Source organism: Ochotona curzoniae, unplaced genomic scaffold (genome assembly GCF_017591425.1).
Source record: "Ochotona curzoniae isolate NIBS_2020 unplaced genomic scaffold, NIBS_Ocur_1.0 scaffold_4683, whole genome shotgun sequence".
In the NCBI taxonomy this organism is placed as follows: domain Eukaryota; kingdom Metazoa; phylum Chordata; class Mammalia; order Lagomorpha; family Ochotonidae; genus Ochotona; species Ochotona curzoniae.
Window position 1 is genome coordinate 18,964,189 of NW_024467121.1, and position 16,560 is coordinate 18,980,748.

The window sequence follows — 16,560 nt, forward strand, 5'->3', positions numbered from 1 at the left end:
TGGTAACAATAGTGGCTAGCATGCGCTAGCCACATGGCCTGCTCTGTGTGGGATTGTTTTTCATATATATTATTTAGGCTTCCTTGTGAACCTGTGAGGTTCAGTGCAGCTTGTATGCCCATCTTGCCAGGGTGAGGGTGGTGGGTAGGAGTTGTAGAAAATGTCTTTAAACTCAGCGAGCAGGAGGTGGAAGAATGTCTCCACTACTCCCCCACTGTGTTCTCCAAGTGGCAGGGTCGGCACAAGCCTGTCTCCCTTTGAAGGAACTGGTCACTCACAACCGTCTAATGGCACCAACTCTCTGTATCATGAAGCCCTGGACATCAGCATCCATTCAGATGCCTTTCTGTGATCTCAGAACAGGGAGCGACAAGCTGACACCTAACAGCTTTGCAGGTTGCAGTTCCCCAAGAATCACAGGGCAGCATAGTTAGCCTGCGTTTTCATTTTAGACTTAAGAAATTGACAAGCTGTATCTCCTGATGCCCTCCCACCTCTACTGCCAGCCTCCAGGTGCTTCATTGCTCCATCATTGCTGGCAGTGCTCTCCAACTGCAAATGAAGGCCAAGCTGGCTATGGTGGAATACTACTGTAGGCCGTATGAGTGAGGGGTTTAGAAGCAGTGCAAAGCCAGTGAACTCTGCATGTGCCCCTGGATGAGACTTGGACTGACTAGAGGGTCCTGCTGCCAGAAGAGCCGATAGGGAGGCTGGGCAGATTGGCAGCAAGCTTGGGAATGTGCCCTTTGTTCTTCCAGAGATTTCCTTCATGGCGCCAAGTATCAGGACTCTGAGAGGGTCTCCATTCACCCAAGCAGCCCAGAGTTCTCCAAGAGGAGGACCAAGTTTTCACTCCTGTCCCTGCTGTGTTTGGGCCTCCTCCCCGTCCTTCTGTGTCCCCAAGGAAGGCAGTGAAAAGGGCAGGTGTGGCAAGGGGGCCTTGATCCCAGAGACTTGGGTCCCACCTGTATACAGCTGGATAATTTTATTCTTTTATGCAAATAGCAAATTCTAGTAAAGGCCATACTAGAATTTCATTTTTAGAAGCACAAAAACAACTTATTAGAAGCTTTCTGGTCTTTCCTAAATAAGGAGTTATATTTACAATTTTAAAAATATATTTTAGCACACAACTCAGAAAAGAATTCATGAAAAAATTAGTAACAAAATTGATTGCATATGTCTTTGAGTAAGTAGGTGCCTGTTGTATGCATTTGCTTGGCAATCACCTCATGATCTGATTCCAAACTTTCTCTCTTTCCTAGAGCCTATTCTTCCTGTTGTGGGTCTTCTCTTGATTAATACCACCACCATCCAGAGCCAGCCTGGCATTTGGTATTTAATCAATATTCCTTTAGTTGTAAGTAAGAGAAATGCATCAGGCTCTGGCCTGAGCCTTGCTGAGCATCTGCCTGTTGCACAGCTGGCTCCAGGAAGGAGAGGCCCATATGTTTCCTGCCCTGCACCTGCCTGTCTCCCAATTGCTCTCTGCACCTCCTGGCCTTGCCTGCTTCCACAGAGGACCTGGACCACTCACATCCGACTGATGACTCAAAGCCCTTCCTCATCACCTAGCCTTCACTGCCCAGCAATACTCGCACCCTTGGGCTTACCCCAGGTCACCACCTGCTGCCTTGGATCCTGCTGGTCCCTCAGCTTGTCAAATGTTGCTCCACATCCTTGGGGTTGCCTTCTTTTGCTCAAGTCCCTTGTATTTACACAATCCTCCCATATACTTTAAATGCTCTCTATGTTACTTATAATACCCAAGGTAGTATAAATAATTGTTCTACTGTATTATTCAGGGAATAATCATTAAAAAGTCTGCATATGTCCAATATAGACATACTGTTTTAACCATATTTTCCATCTTCAGTGGGCTGGATTTGCCAGGGCAGATGTGAGGAATGCAGAGCAAGGAGGACTGACAGTAATAGTGGTGGTCCCATGTTAGGGAAGAGAGGAGATGAGAAACCCAGGAGATAGAGCCAGTTGGGCCAACAGAATGGAGATTCTAAATGCTTGAGCAAAGCACAGAGGGGAGAGTCAAGCCTCTAAGCTTTGCCTCCTTGGGCACAAAGTGGTTCATGCCTAGAACAACACAATGCATTGTGGTTGGTCCTGAGTTAGGCCTACTATAAAGAGTCAGTTGTTTATGTCTCTCTGGCTGAGAGGTTTGACCAGAGCGCTAGCATAACATTCATCTAATGAGTTACTGGGAGTCAGTGATGGGAAAGCAAGATTTGGAATCTGCTGAAGCAAGGCAATTTCAGTTCATTGGTAGTTCCCACAATCCCTTAGCAAGGACATTAATCAGGTATTTCTTGTGCTGTGATGGGTGTATATGTGGAAATGTATCTAAAAGGCTGGGACTTTAAACAGGTCAGTCACACCTTGTTCCTGTGCAACGTAAAGGCCTTATAGCAAAGGGGTGCAGTTCTGCTAAATGTAGGAGGGTGACTGGCTTTGTGGCATAGCAGGAAAAGCTATCTCTTACACCACAGACATTCTTTATGGGCACTGGTCTGAGTCCTGGAGGCTCCACTTCCCATCTAACACCCTTCTAATGCACCTGGGAAAAGTAGTGAAAGATGGTCCAGGTTCTTGGGCCTCTGCTACCCAGGAGTCCCTGATGCTGCTCCTAGCTATTGGTTTCAGCTTAGCCTAGAGGTGATCATTGAGACCATGTGGGGAGTGAACCAGCAGATGGAAGATATTCATCCATTCTCTCTTTCTGCTTCTCTCTCTTTCTCTCTGTCTCTCCTTCCCTCTCTCCCTCCTCCCTCCCTCTCCTACCCTTCCTGTTTCTCTCAGTGTAATTCTGACTTTCAAATAAATATATTTTTTCAAAAAATGTAAGGAGCAAATGGACTCTACTTTCCCATGTAGGTACAAACTTTCCTGCCATTGCCTTGCATTTCTGGAAGTCTTGGGTTTTCTTGAATTCCTTTCTGATGCTTTGCAGGAATTGCACACTCTTGGACCTGTTGTAGAAACCAGTTAGAGAAGGAACCTTCGCCAACTAGTTGCCCCCATCTGAACAGATGTGGGAACACTGTCCTTGTGATTGAGTAAGGATGACACTGAGAATGCTGAACCATAGCTTCAAGGCCAGAGGGCCACAGAATCCTCTGGTTCTGTTTCTTTCTGCCACTGCTCAACAGATTGGGCAATGGACACAGGGTCTGTGAAACATCAGATGCAGTTCTCTCTGCTGCTGATAGCACTTCCATTTGCAAAATATTTTCATTTCCATACTTCTCCTGGAGAATGTTCAACATTTACAAACGTAGAGAAATCTGGGTCAAATATCTATTTTGGTACCCCTGGAAACCATTTCAGAAGCAAAGGTCAGGGTGCAGGGGTATTCTGTGGAAAGTATGCAGGGTGAACATTTGTCAGGGAGTGGAGGAGGAAGGAAAGGACTCAGTCTATGCTCAGGAACTCAGATGAGAATACCCTGCAGGCGGTTTCCTCTGCCTTGGAACAGGAAGGAGAGGAAGACATTTGCAACCTTGCAATGTCTCTTCATGGTCTGTCCCTCAGTGAGGTCAACAATGCCCTTCTGCCAAAGGAAGTACCTTAAGGGACCCAACTTAAGACTATCATCAGCCGACACTCTTGTTCTTGGAGTGTTGTGGGTGACACACAGCATCATTTACTACACTGTCCCATTACCAGCTTGTACCACAGTCAGCTCCCTGCCCAGCTGGGTTCCTCTCTATTTCTATGCAGTTTCCCCCTCCCAGCTCCCCCTTTTGCTTTTATTTTAATGACTTGATCAGGCTCTTATTTATATCACACAGCTCACCCATCTCAAATGTGCAGTTGAGTGATTTTCGGTAACTTTGCCAAGTTATGCAATCATCACCATCATTGGAATCCAGTTTTAGAATGTTTCCATCACTCTGACAGCACACTGTCTTTTCTGAATTTTGCATGTCATATTTTGAAGCAAAATCACATTAATGAAGTTTTAAGGCAATTAAGTTCTTAGCAGGATGGATTTATTGCTAGGAATAATGAGTGAGTGGGGTGCCACTTGGCAGTTATCTGAGGTCACATTACACGAGAGATGTAACTCTTGGAGCTGTTTTTGAAGCACATTGTGTATGTGAAGTTGGTTATTCCCAGAGGTTGTCTGAGAATATCCCACATGACAAAGGGCTCTATGGTGCTGCTTTCTAGTGCTTCCACTTTATTCCTCAAGAATAAAACAAGAGGGCTGCATGGGCATGAAGCGTGCAGGCCATCTAAGAGGAAGGCTGTCTAAAAAAGGGCAAGAAAAACTCCCCTGGCACCAGAAAGGAGAGGAAGAACTAATACAGAGAAGACTGAATGAGAAGTCAAGACAGAAAGGCATTTTCATTTGTTACCTGGCCAGGGCAAGCAACAGGGCTCTTCCTGAGGATGCTGTAAGCATCTGCTTCTTTCAGCACATTGGTCATCCTGTTGCTGAAGTGATTGGTCAAGTGAAAAGGATACTCTTCAAAAATAAAGTGTAATTCGTATCATATGTAAGGCCAAATTTTGAGATATACTACTCAGTGGGATTTTTAAAAATATATAAAAAGAACAGATTTCATGTATTTCATAGATACAGTTCTAAGATGACCACACTCACTGGGTTTTGGTGTACGCAGCAGCAGCAGCAACACCTAACTGCAGAGCGTTTTCATCACACCAGAAGATGCCTCCTCGCCATTCTTCTCCCTGGCCTGCCTCTGGTAACCAGTAGTGTCTAGAGCTTTGCCTCTTCTGTACATTTTGTGTGAATGACATCATCCAACATGTGGCCTTTTGTGTCCCATTTCTTTCCTTACCATCATGTTTCCAGTACACATGTGATGTGTCAGCACTACATTCCCTCCTATGGCAGAATAGCGTTCCAGGGGTAGACCACACTTTGTGTTATACCTAAGTTGCTGCACATGCAGGCGACTCTGCAACCACAGACCTACAAAGGTTTTGTATAAACATACCTTTTCATTTCCCTTGGGTACATACCTAGGGATGATATTGCTAGGTTATAATCACTGTGTCATAACTTTCTGAGCAATTACTAAGTCCTTTTCCAGACTGACTGTCCCATTTTACATTTCCAGCAATTGCATGACATTCCAGTTTCACCACATTCTCATTGCCAACGCTTGCTGTTTTCCTCTTTGTGGATGTGTTTTCTTGCTAGATTAAACCAGCCTAGTGTGCATGAAATGCAGAAAATCACATTTAATTTTTTTAAAATTTATTTGAAAGAGAGACAAATCTCATCTGCTAGGTTCGCTCCCCGAATGCCAGGACTGGGCTGGGTTGAAGTCAGGAGTAGGAACTCAGTGTTGGTGTTCCACATGGGTGTTAAGAGCCCAGCTGCGTGTGCCATAATCACTGACCCCACCCCCACGGTCTGCATGGGCAGGAAGCAGCAGTCAGGAGCCAGAGAGGGACATGAACCAAGGCACTTGGATGTTGGGAGCAGGGATATTTTTTTTAAGATATATTTAAAGGCAGATATACAGAGAGGAGAGACAGAGAGGAAGATCTTCCGTCCGATGATTCACTCCCCAAGTGAGAGCAACGGCCAATACTATGCCGATCCGAAGCCAGGAGCCTCTTCCGGGTCTCCCACGCAGGTGCAAGGTCCCAAAGCCTTGGGCCATCCTCGACTGCTTTCCCGGGCCACAGGCAAGGAGGTGGAAGGGAAGCGGGGCCGCCGGGATTAGAACCAGCGCCCATATGGGATCCCGGGGCATGCAAGGCGAGGACCTTAACCACTGCGCCATTGCGCCAGGCCCAGCAGGGATATTTTTTAAAATATCATTTTATTTTTATTGAAAAGTTAGATTTACAGAGAGGAGGAGGAGAAACAGAGAAGAAGATCTTCTGTCCATTGATTCACTCCCTAAGTGGCCACAACAGCCAGAGCTGCGCCAATCGAAAGCCAGGAGCCTCTTCTGAGTCTCCTACATAGGAGACCTTGCTGGATGGCTAGCAGGGCTGCCTGGATTAGAACCAACGTCCATATGGGATCCCAGCACATGCAAGGCAAGGGTGTTAGTCACTAGGCTACCATGTCGTATCCGAGCAGGGATCTCAATCACCCTTAAAGACACATTCTGAAAACACACTGCCATCAAGAGAAGGTGAGCAATCAAATCAAAAGTCAGTTCCAGTGCTAAAGGCTCTCAGGGCTGCAGCATCGATGCTTCCTTCTTTGTGTTTGGTGAGTAGGCAATATGGCCATGGCCACTGGGAGCCCTTTTTAAAGTGGTTGTTAAAGATATATTTATTTATTTAAATTTTTCAAGGATTTATTTGTTTTTTTTTTGAAAAGGCAGATTTACAGAGAGAAGGACAGACAGAAAGATATCCAGTCTGCTGGTTTACTCCATAAGTGGCTACAACAGCCCGAGCTGAGCTGATCCAAAGACAGGAGCCAGGAGCTTCTTCTGGTTCTCCCACACAAATACAGGGTCACAAGGCTTTAGGCCACCTTTTGCTGTTTCCCAGATCATAAGCAGGGAGCTGGATGGGAAATGGAGCAGCCAGAATAGGAATCGGCAACCATATGGGGTCCTGGTGCAGGCAAAGTAAGGATTTCTGCCACTAGGCTATCTCACTGGGCCCTAGGACAATTTTAAGACTTAAAGATGTATAGAAGAATACCTGGAAAGAGCTTTAGATGGAAGCCATAAGAAATGCTAGTTGTTGGGCCCGGCGCAGTGGCGCAAGTGGTTAAAGGTCCTCGCCTTGCACGCCCGGGATCCCATATGGGCGCCAGTTCTAATCCCGGCAGCCCCGCTTCCCTTCCAGCTCCCTGCCTGTGGCCTGGGAAAGCAGTCGAGGACGGCCCAAAGCTTTGGGAACCTGCACCCGCGTGGGAGACCCCGAAGAGGCTCCTGGCTTCGGATCGGCATAGTATCGGCCCGTTGCGCTCACTTGGGGAGTGAATCATCGGACGGAAGATCTTCCTCTCTGTCTCTCCTCTCTGTATATCTGCCTTTCCAATAAAAAAAATAATAAAAATAAATCTTTAAAAAAAAAAGAAATGCTAGTTGTTGCTGTAAGCTTTAGAGGTGGGGGTTCTTGGCCAACTAGAGTAATTCCTCCCTGTTGAGATGGACAGGTCCTAGATGCTGAGTCCACCAGCGATGCTTAATCTGCCATACCAATGGGTAGCTGGACATGTGCATTGATCTGTCATTGGCAGTTGGTTAATCAACCAGTGATGATTAACATTAAGCGAAGCCTGGGCTGACTGCTAACCCTTTCTGTGACCATTTCTCTGCTTACGTTGTTGATAACTAAAGAGCATTTATGCAATAATTTAAATACGTAGTTTGTTTTGGTATTGGGTCCATTGCAAGTGTAAGTACAGGTCTGACCCATGCTCCAAACCTTGTCCGACATTTTTTTGCCCCTGAACTTCAGGCATGGTACCAGGGGGCCTGTTAGTTTTAAATTTCAACACACTTTCAGAATAGTGGTTTTCAAATGGCTGGTGCTCATTCTTTGTGGGGATAGAAGTATCCATCCTTAGAAACATTGGAGAAAACCTTTCTTTGTCATTTTTAAAAACATAATAGCTGATGTGTCATATAAACATAATACAGCCTTAAAGAGAGTTTAAAATGTTCTCTTTGATAAAGTTGTAGTAGTCTCATTCAGTGTCTTATTATGTCTGATAATGTGTAGATGCCAAAAAGGGGTGGGGCGGATGGAAATGGAACCTTTAGGAATAATTGCTTTTGCTTGATACGGACACCAAACACATGGGAAACATGATTTAAAATATCTATACCATTGCCATGAGTGGAAGTTTTGTTCTCCTCAGACTGCAGCCAGGTGAGCTGAGAAAGAGTCAGATGTACTGGATACTCACCTGGAATTGTCTGGCCCCTGCTCTATCATCTTAATTCTAAAAGATCAAGCTAATTGACAGAGACAGTTCAGTGCCTCTTGCATGTTTATGCAGTTACAAAGGAAGACTTTAAAAATTCAATCCTGAAACACACACACACACACACAGAGGGAGAAAGAGAGAGAGAGAGAGAGAGAGAGAGAGAGAGAGCGAGCGAGAGCACAAATTGCTGGGGCGTACCTGATTTGGATCTGTAAATGATTGAGTCTGTTTTGATGCCCTTCCCTCCCATCTCTGTAGCATGCATGGATTAAGCTGTGACATTGCCAACCAGGCATCCACACCCTGAGGATCCCTCTGTCCCCACACACTGCTCTATGTTACTAACTCACACTTAAGCAGATCTCTCTGTTTTTGGCATGATGTTTAAAATTGGTAATTATAAAAATATGCCAGAGGATTCTCTTGTTCCAATGTTTTAAAATGTGGCCTTCTCCTGCAGGGGGTAAGTCATAAAGTCTTCTTGCTCAGACTCCTGGCACAAAGCCAGGAGTAGCAAGTGGGCTGAAGACTCCAGAAAATTCTTCAGAGTAGGGGTGCCTGCTGCAAGCTAAACAGGCAAAGCCCAGTGTGAGAGAGGGCAAGGGTAGAAACAGTTGGTGAAACAAAACATAGTATGCAAACCAGCTTCAAATATACATGTTGGGATGGTCAAGAATGAATGAATGAATGAATGAATGAGGTGGACATTGCAGGAGGGCTGACTCAGCTGCCAGCCTGATAAAGGGCATAGGCTGCTGAGCACATCCCTGTGAGCTACGTGGTACATGCTTTGAGGATTCGCTTGACTGCACGGGAGTGCCATGCCTGAATCCCAACCACACCCGCTCTGTACTTTGGTACATGCTGTCTGTGCTTGGCAAATGTTTAGCTTGCCTTTTCTCTGTATCAGGCGCCAGGCTGAGTCCTGAGTCAATACATGCAAATGAGGCACACATGGACCTGCGCTCATGGAGTTCACAGGCTGGGATAGGACAGGAGGTCAGGGCTCACATACAAGGTGTGCTAACCATGAGTGCTATGCAGAAACATGGGGTGCTAAGAAAGAGAGAGTAGATGGAATACCTAGCCATGTCTGGAGGTCAGGAAAGGCTTTTTTACAGTCAGGATGTTCAAGCTAATGCATTATCCATGAGTGGGGTAGAAAAATAAAAACGTGTGAGTCTTAGCAGGAGCCTAGGGCCGGTGCCTCAGCCGTTGGCACAGAGCCCCAGAGCCACGTCACAGGCAGCTGAGGTTGTGTGCCTTTGTCGGTGCAATTACTGGAAACTAGATTGAGAGACCATTGCGACTGAGCCAGCAAAGGCAGTAAGCATTTTTAAAACTGAGCAGTAGGCAATTCCTGTTTTGACTTCATTGTTTCAAAAGTGTCAGTAGACCTTCCATGGATCAGCTAACTGCATGTGCCTTCCAATACTTTTTTTTTGAAAGATTTATTTATTTTTATTGAAAAGTCAGGCACACAAAGAGGAGGAGAGACAGAGAGGAAGATCTTCTGTCCACTGGTTCACTGCCCAAGTGGCTGCAATGGTTGGAGCTGAGTCGATCCAAAGCCAGGAGCCAGGAGCTTCTTTTGGGTCCCCCACATAGGTGCAGGAGTCCCAAGGCTTTGAGCCATACTCGTCTGCTTTCCCAGGCCACAAGCAGGGTGCTGGATGGGAAGCTGGGCTGCTGGCATACAAACTGGCACCCAATGGGATACCAGTGCATGCAAGATGAGAACTTTAGCTACTAGATATCGCACCCGGTCCAAGCCTTCCCATACAATTGTTTAATGATTTGCAGTAGTGATGCCCATTGACTGTGAAACACTAGAACAACTCTAAATGCATACATACAATAGGCCATCGCTGACATGCAACAAAGGACTGCAAGTGTATCTTTTAGAATTGTCATAAAATTGGGGCTTTTTCAAGCTGTCTTCAGATTCTGAATCTGAGCATGTGAAATTGGTTTAAGTCGGCATTGGTTTTGAGCAGAGCCACTTACCCCAAGATAGAGCAAGAAATGCTTATGGCAAATGGATACTTCTCTCCTTGAGATTTACTGATTTTGCATGCTTTCTGTGACCAAGTCATATTCGTAGACATTTTCCAGAACCATCTCCATCTCCTTTCAGTTGTTATCTACTCAAGTAATTAAAAATTATTTCTATATCAGGAGCAGAATAGAAAAATAATTGTACTGCCAAGTAGACATTTCTTAATTGGACCTAATTGCACTAAGGTCAGTATGTAATGGCCAGAGAAGTAAGGACAATCCCCCCCCCCCCCCCGACACACACACACAGTTATAGCGAATGCAATTCAAGACCATCTGCTAGTTCAGAGCTGAGGCTATCTCAGAAGTTCGGCATATGGGGTCAGGATGTGTTCATGAGTACTTCTTTAACCTAGAACACCTCAGGAAATGGGCTATCCTGGCTTGACTGTGTTCTGGCCCTTGCCTTTCCTGCTTTATGCAGCTAGAGAAGGAGATTTAATCACGGTAGCAGTCGCAGTGCTCAATGGTGTGATTGTGTAGTGAGGCTGAACTTTTCGCCAGTTCCATCTTAGCTGAGTACATGGCTATCTCAAAAAAAGACAGGAGTGGGAGGGAGGGAGGAAGGAAGGAACGAAGGAACAAAGGAAGAAAAGAGAGGAACAATAAAAAACATTTAAAATCTCAGCTGGTAATCTGGGAGCAGGGAGAAAAAGGCTCTCCTGTCCCCCCATGATGATGGCAATGCCATGTTCCCCTCAGCTCCCTTTATGGCAATACTCATGAATCAGTGGTGTGTTCCTGCCCCCGTGGCCCCAGGGGAAAAGGCAGAGGGAATGAATGCTTGCCCTTTGAGGTATGCCAGGAGTTTGCCCAGGTGTCTTCCTCTCTTTGTCTCAATTCTTAAGCCAGTGTTATTAGCCTTGTTGCAAATGAGAACAATGTGACTCTGGAGCTCAGCCGTGGTCCCACTCTGTTCTAGCACCAGAGGTTTGTATCCTGGGTTTCCCAGGCCTCGGACCAGGCCTGGTCTTCCTTGCCAGAGCCACTATTTGCTGTCACCTGCGCCCCCAGCTCCTCTGCCCATAGCCATTCTTGCCTTCAGAAGCTGAACTCCAGCAGTGGCAGCCTCTTCGAAGGGTGAACTACCTCCTTTGAGACTGCATACCCTCCAGTAGCTTATGATCAAGGTTAGAGAAAGTCCTTCCTGTTGGAACATCAGCAGAGGGTCTTGCAGGAGCTGAACCTTCCGCTTGAAGCTCACCTTGAACCCTTCTCTCCATTGTCCACTCCAGTCACCCAGACCTTCCTTTTGGGTCACAGCATCCTCCGGTCCAGTCTGGTGCTGTCATTCTGAGGGACCAGACTGAGTCCACTCAGAACCAACTGCACCAGAAACTCATCGAACTACTTCAACTCCACACAGTGTTTCTAACCCTCTGGCACAAATTTATCTGTTCACCTATTATTTTCTTTCTCTATATCTCTCACTGGAATATAGAAATCACATTGCTGGAGAGTCAGTATGAGTAAGATATGACTATGAAATATATGAACAATGTAAATGATTGCTAATGAAACTATCTTGTGGAATGTGAACAAGTGCTTTGCATCAGATGAAATTAGCTATTTTCCCTTAAAACCTCTGGCATGACAATAATTTCCGTATACATCCTTCCTCCTGTTTTTCACAAACAGCACAAAGGTAGAATTCCTTTATCAAACCTCAACAGGAAGGTTTCCCAAACACAAGTAAAGGCAGCGTAGTAGCAGGACCAGATGCTGATGAGGGCTCTATTCTGGTGCTCTCCTGTGGCACAGAGAGAGCACTGTGCACCGCTCTTCTCGTGGACAGAGCACCTCCCACACCATGGGCTTCCCACCCTCATGCCCTCATCTGAGCCCAGTGACCCTAAGGCCCCCACCTCCAAATACCATTGCCCTAGGGGCTAAAGCTTCAAAAGTAGGAGTTCTGGTGACATTTCATATTTATGCTCCCAACTTTAAAAATATTTAATTTATTTAAAAAGCAGAATTACAGAGAAACAGAGGGAAAGACAGAGACATTGTCCATCCTCTGGTTCACTGACCAAATGAACGCACCTGCCAGGGCGGAGCCAGGCCAAAATCAGGAATTTCATCCAGGTGGGTGATAGGGACCCAAACACTTGAACCGTCTTCTGCTGCTTACCTAGGTGCTTGAGCAGGGAGCTGGATTGGAAGTGAAGCAGCAGGAACTTGAACAACATGGGATGCCAGTGTTGCAGGCAGTGACTTACCCATTATGTTGCACTGCCATCCCTGTGTGTGTGTGTGTGTGTGTGTGTGTGTGTGTGTGTGTGTGTGTGTGTGTGTGTGTGAAATGCAAGCTTAAGGAAATTTAAAGTGATTTGAAATTTAAGATATTTCTTCTTATTAGCAAATTTTCAGTTCTTTCCCTATGCCCTGGCTTTTAAGGAAACCTAATTCTTTGTGACGAATATTTAGAAAAATGGGATCCTGATGCAACTGTCAATTTAGGTATCAGAATGTTAAAGGCACACAGCACTGATACCCTGGGACCGTTTGTAGCAACCTTTGATGCCGATGCTTCACATGTGTCCTATGATGGTATGCATATTTTTGCTCAGCAGAAACTGTCCATATCTGACATATCCCACAGCAAAATGGTTGAACCTTGAGGGAATGGGAAGCAGGCCAGAGGAGTTTTGAGGGAGGTGGAGGTTTGAGCCAAGTTTGAGGCATGGGGTAGCAAGGACAGGGGATGAGGGTGGTAGTGGAGCATTCTTGGAGAGGAATGGAAGTGAAGACAGCAGACCATGGTGGGGAAGCACTCTGATCATCAGTCAGAGATGAGGATCTTGGAGGGTGGTCAGTGGTAGAGGGTGTGGAAGTGCATACTCAAAGCACACGTCTCCTTGTGCACAGCTAATACTGCCTGGTTTGCTGCAAACCATGCTTGGAGGCAGGCTGGCCATGAGCACCCCGAGAACATTGAATGAGTAGATGAATAAACAATGAGGGGAATGCCTCCAAGCCCTGTGCTGGAGTTCTGCAGTTTCAGGCCTTGCAGCTCACTGGGGGAAGCTTCAAGAAAAAGATTAGAGACAAGCTGATGTCTGTGGTTGAAAAGGAATGTCTTGAAATCTTGGTTTATCTAAGGATAGATCCTGTAGAGAACAGTTATTAAAATGTAATTTATCCCCAGTTGTTTCTGTCTTCTTTTGAGTTGCTTTTTATTTCTCCTGGGCACCCTTTGATTCTCATCTAGATTGTCAGTCCACCTAGGAAAGAAAACATGATCTGAACATAATAGTGTTTGGAATGGCTGTAGGTATTGGAATAGCTCTGACATAAGCCTTTTCTAGCTACCATGCTCTTTTCCTATATTAACTTTTTTTTTCAACTGGTAGTTTTAGTGGATCAGTTATTGCCCATCAGCTGCCACGACTGGCAGAAAATGAATGATTTTTTTTGGATTGGAGTGTATTATGACTAGGACAAATCTATTAAAGCTATAAAAGTGTTTTCGAAATTGAGTTTATGTTTTTAATATTGGAAGTCTTGGTTTCAGGTTGCTTTTTGGAAAAATTGTGGGTATTTTTTAAAGATTTATTTAAAAAAAATAAAAGATTTACAGAGAGAAGGCAGGACAGAGAGAAAGATGTTCCATCCACTGGTCCACTCCCCAAGTGGCTGCAATGACTGGAACTGAGTCAGTCCAAAGTCAGGAGCCAGGAGCCTCTTTCAGATCTCCCATGTGGGTGCCGAGTCACAAGGCTTGGACTGTCCTTGACTGTTTTCCCAGGCCACAAGCAGGGAGCTGGATGGGAAGTGGGGCAGCCAGAATACAAAGCAGTGCTCATATGGCATACCAGAACATGCAAGGTGAGGATTTAGCTACTTGGCTATTGTGTCAGACCCTGGTTTTTTAACCAGTATTAACACAAACCTTGAAGTTTATTCCAAAAATGGCTTGATTATTTGAAAGAAGCACTAATTTTTTAAGAGAACCAAATATTCCAAAAATTAGAAATTTAAGTTGCCTTTTGAGCTTTTCTATTCTGAGTTGTACAGTTCTATTACTTTGTTAGTGCAGCATAAAATAACAGGTGACAGGGTGGCAGTGTTTGTCTACTGTTGTGTGACTTTTGCTAATCCAATCCCCACATCAATAAATTTTTAAAAAGTTGAATGGAACCTGAAATTCAGCGCAATTAAGTTGAAATATTGTTACCCAAACCAGGACAGTGTGATACTGTGTCACTTTTTCTTGATTTTCTTGTATGTTACAAATGGCTTTGAGGATCTGCTGTTTCCAAGGGTAATGGAAATGAGATGGCTAATGAGATTAACTTCTCCATCTGACAGATTCAAAGGATGAAGTTCAATAATTCAGAGAGTGCCCATGACTCAGTTATTAAGAACAGAGCTTGATCAAGAACTTAGACATGCCGTGGGGGAGGCCAGGGCTTTGTGCACACCCTTGTGTCATTGAGGGATGCTCTCTAGCCAGGGAGATACCTCCTCCTCCGGTGTCATCGCCCTTTGTTGCTGACATTTAGAAGGCTGTTTGGACTTTATGCCATCAGAATGAGACAGAGACCAGCAGAGACTTCTCAGGTGTAGCTAGATCATGGGTCTCAGTGTGATTTGCTTCCCTTTAGTTTGTTCCAAATGTGTGTACTGCTATGACATATATGAACTTCTTGGACATAACTTCTGTGGGCATAGGTGCAGTGATATGTAACTACAAAGATGGATTCACTTTGGAAATGAAGTTTGAATCTTCTGTCACATTGAAAGCTCTGATTGATGATTTTCCCTGCACAGTTTAACAGATTCTCTCAGACTTGTAATCGTTCTTTTCCCCCCTGAACAGTGTGTCTGGTGGAGAGCTGTTTGATCGGATAGTGGAGAAGGGGTTCTACACCGAGAAGGATGCCAGCACGCTGATCCGCCAGGTCTTGGATGCTGTGTACTATCTCCACAGAATGGGCATCGTCCACAGAGATCTCAAGGTGAGGCCATTGCTTAGCAACATCCTATAGCCACTCTACAACCCACCACATACCTGCGCTCCAGGTTTAGGTCCAAGGGAGAAATGAAGCTGCTTTGAGTAGAGATGATTGAAATGAATAATGGCCATTAGTGTGCTTTTAGTTGTCAAGTTCTTTGGGAACCAGGGATCTTGGAAGATGACAAACATCATTGTGGTTGTCCAATGTTTGGGAGGTCTTATAACCATCCTGCTAGCCAGAGGACCACAGTAGCAGTACTTTGTCCAAGCCTACCCAAAAGGTGATGTCCCGTGACATGTGGTCCATGAATGCCCTTCACCCAGTTCAGTGCTTTGGAGCCTTCTCACAGTTCCAGCTCCCTTTGCAGCACAATACACTGTAGGAAAGAAAGGGACATCAGGCAGGTGGTGTGAAAGGAGAAAGAAGGGACAACACTGGCAGGAGGATGGGTCACAGGGTACCTTCTCCCAGTGTCCTGTATGTTTCTTTCTTGTCTTCATGGTGTTTTGACAGTTGATCCTATCTTCACCCATTCACTCTGAAGGATTATGTCCTCCCATGGGTGCTTTGATATTACTTGCCTCATCCCCACCCTGATTTACATAGGTACCACAAGATAGATGTCACAGTGTGAATATGACAATCATATGCACTATGGTTGACTCCAGGCTGTCATGTGGCTTAATTCTGCAGCATTACAAGCCCAGCCACAACCCCACCCCAGTTCTTACTGCACCAGTCAGGACAGAAATTCCACCCACTGCATAAAGCCTATATTGTGCTGAAAGCATGCTTTTCACAACTGTGGGAAATCTAAACCAGTGTAAAGGATGAGTCACGCATCCCCGTTGAAACAGAGCACCAACACCTGCCTGTTTTCTGCAAGGAAGCAAATAATGTCACTTTTCCTTTCAGTGAAGACTCATTTGCCAAATCCTCTCAACTCTCCCTCTTATGAGGGAGTTCATTGTTTGTGCGCAGTAATGCGCAAGTGTTAGAGTGCATCAGAATTATCTGGAGGGCTTGAAAATTCCACATTGTTGGACCCACCCAGGATTTCTGATTCTTTGGGTCTTCAAGTCTTTAGGAACTTGCATTTCTTTCTTTTTTTAAAAGATGTATTTACTTTTTATCAAAAAGGCAGATTTTCAGAAAGAGGGAGATACAGAACTTCCATCTGCCGGTTCGCTCCCCAAGTAGTCATATGGCTGGAACTGAGCCACTCAGAAGCAGAAGCTTCTTCCAAGAGGTCTCCCATATGGGCGCAGGATGCCAACGCTTTGGACCGTCCTCTATACTGCTTTCCCAGGCCACAAGCGGTCAGGGGATTGGAGGAGCAGTGGGATAGCCAGGACATGAACCTGTGCCCATATGGGGTATCAGTACTTGCAGGTAGAGATTTAGCCAATTGGGCCATGTTCAGCCCTGGGAACTTGTATTTCTAAAAGGTTGGCAGGTTATGCTAATGCTGGTCTATGGGCCATGCTGAAAGAATCACTGGATAAAGGTATTTGTGGATGTTATTCAAGTCCTTATAGCCTTTACAGGCTTCATATTTTTATTTGAAAGGTAGAAAGAGAGACAGAGAGAGAGCAAGAAAGACACTCCCATCTCTAGCCCACTCCCCAGGTACTCTCAGTG

At 45.3% G+C, this 16,560-nt stretch overlaps 1 protein-coding gene across 5 annotated transcripts in view; it reads left to right on the forward strand.

The window, feature by feature from the left end:
* Window positions 1–16,560, forward strand: part of CAMK1D (calcium/calmodulin dependent protein kinase ID) — a 370,122-nt gene that overhangs the window by 308,581 nt on the left and 44,981 nt on the right. For all 5 annotated transcript variants that reach the window (XM_040967785.1, XM_040967783.1, XM_040967784.1 and 2 more), the window contains one exon: window positions 14,781–14,919. In XM_040967785.1, coding sequence (XP_040823719.1) covers window positions 14,781–14,919 — 139 coding nt within the window. The remainder of the gene's footprint in view (window positions 1–14,780; window positions 14,920–16,560) is intronic.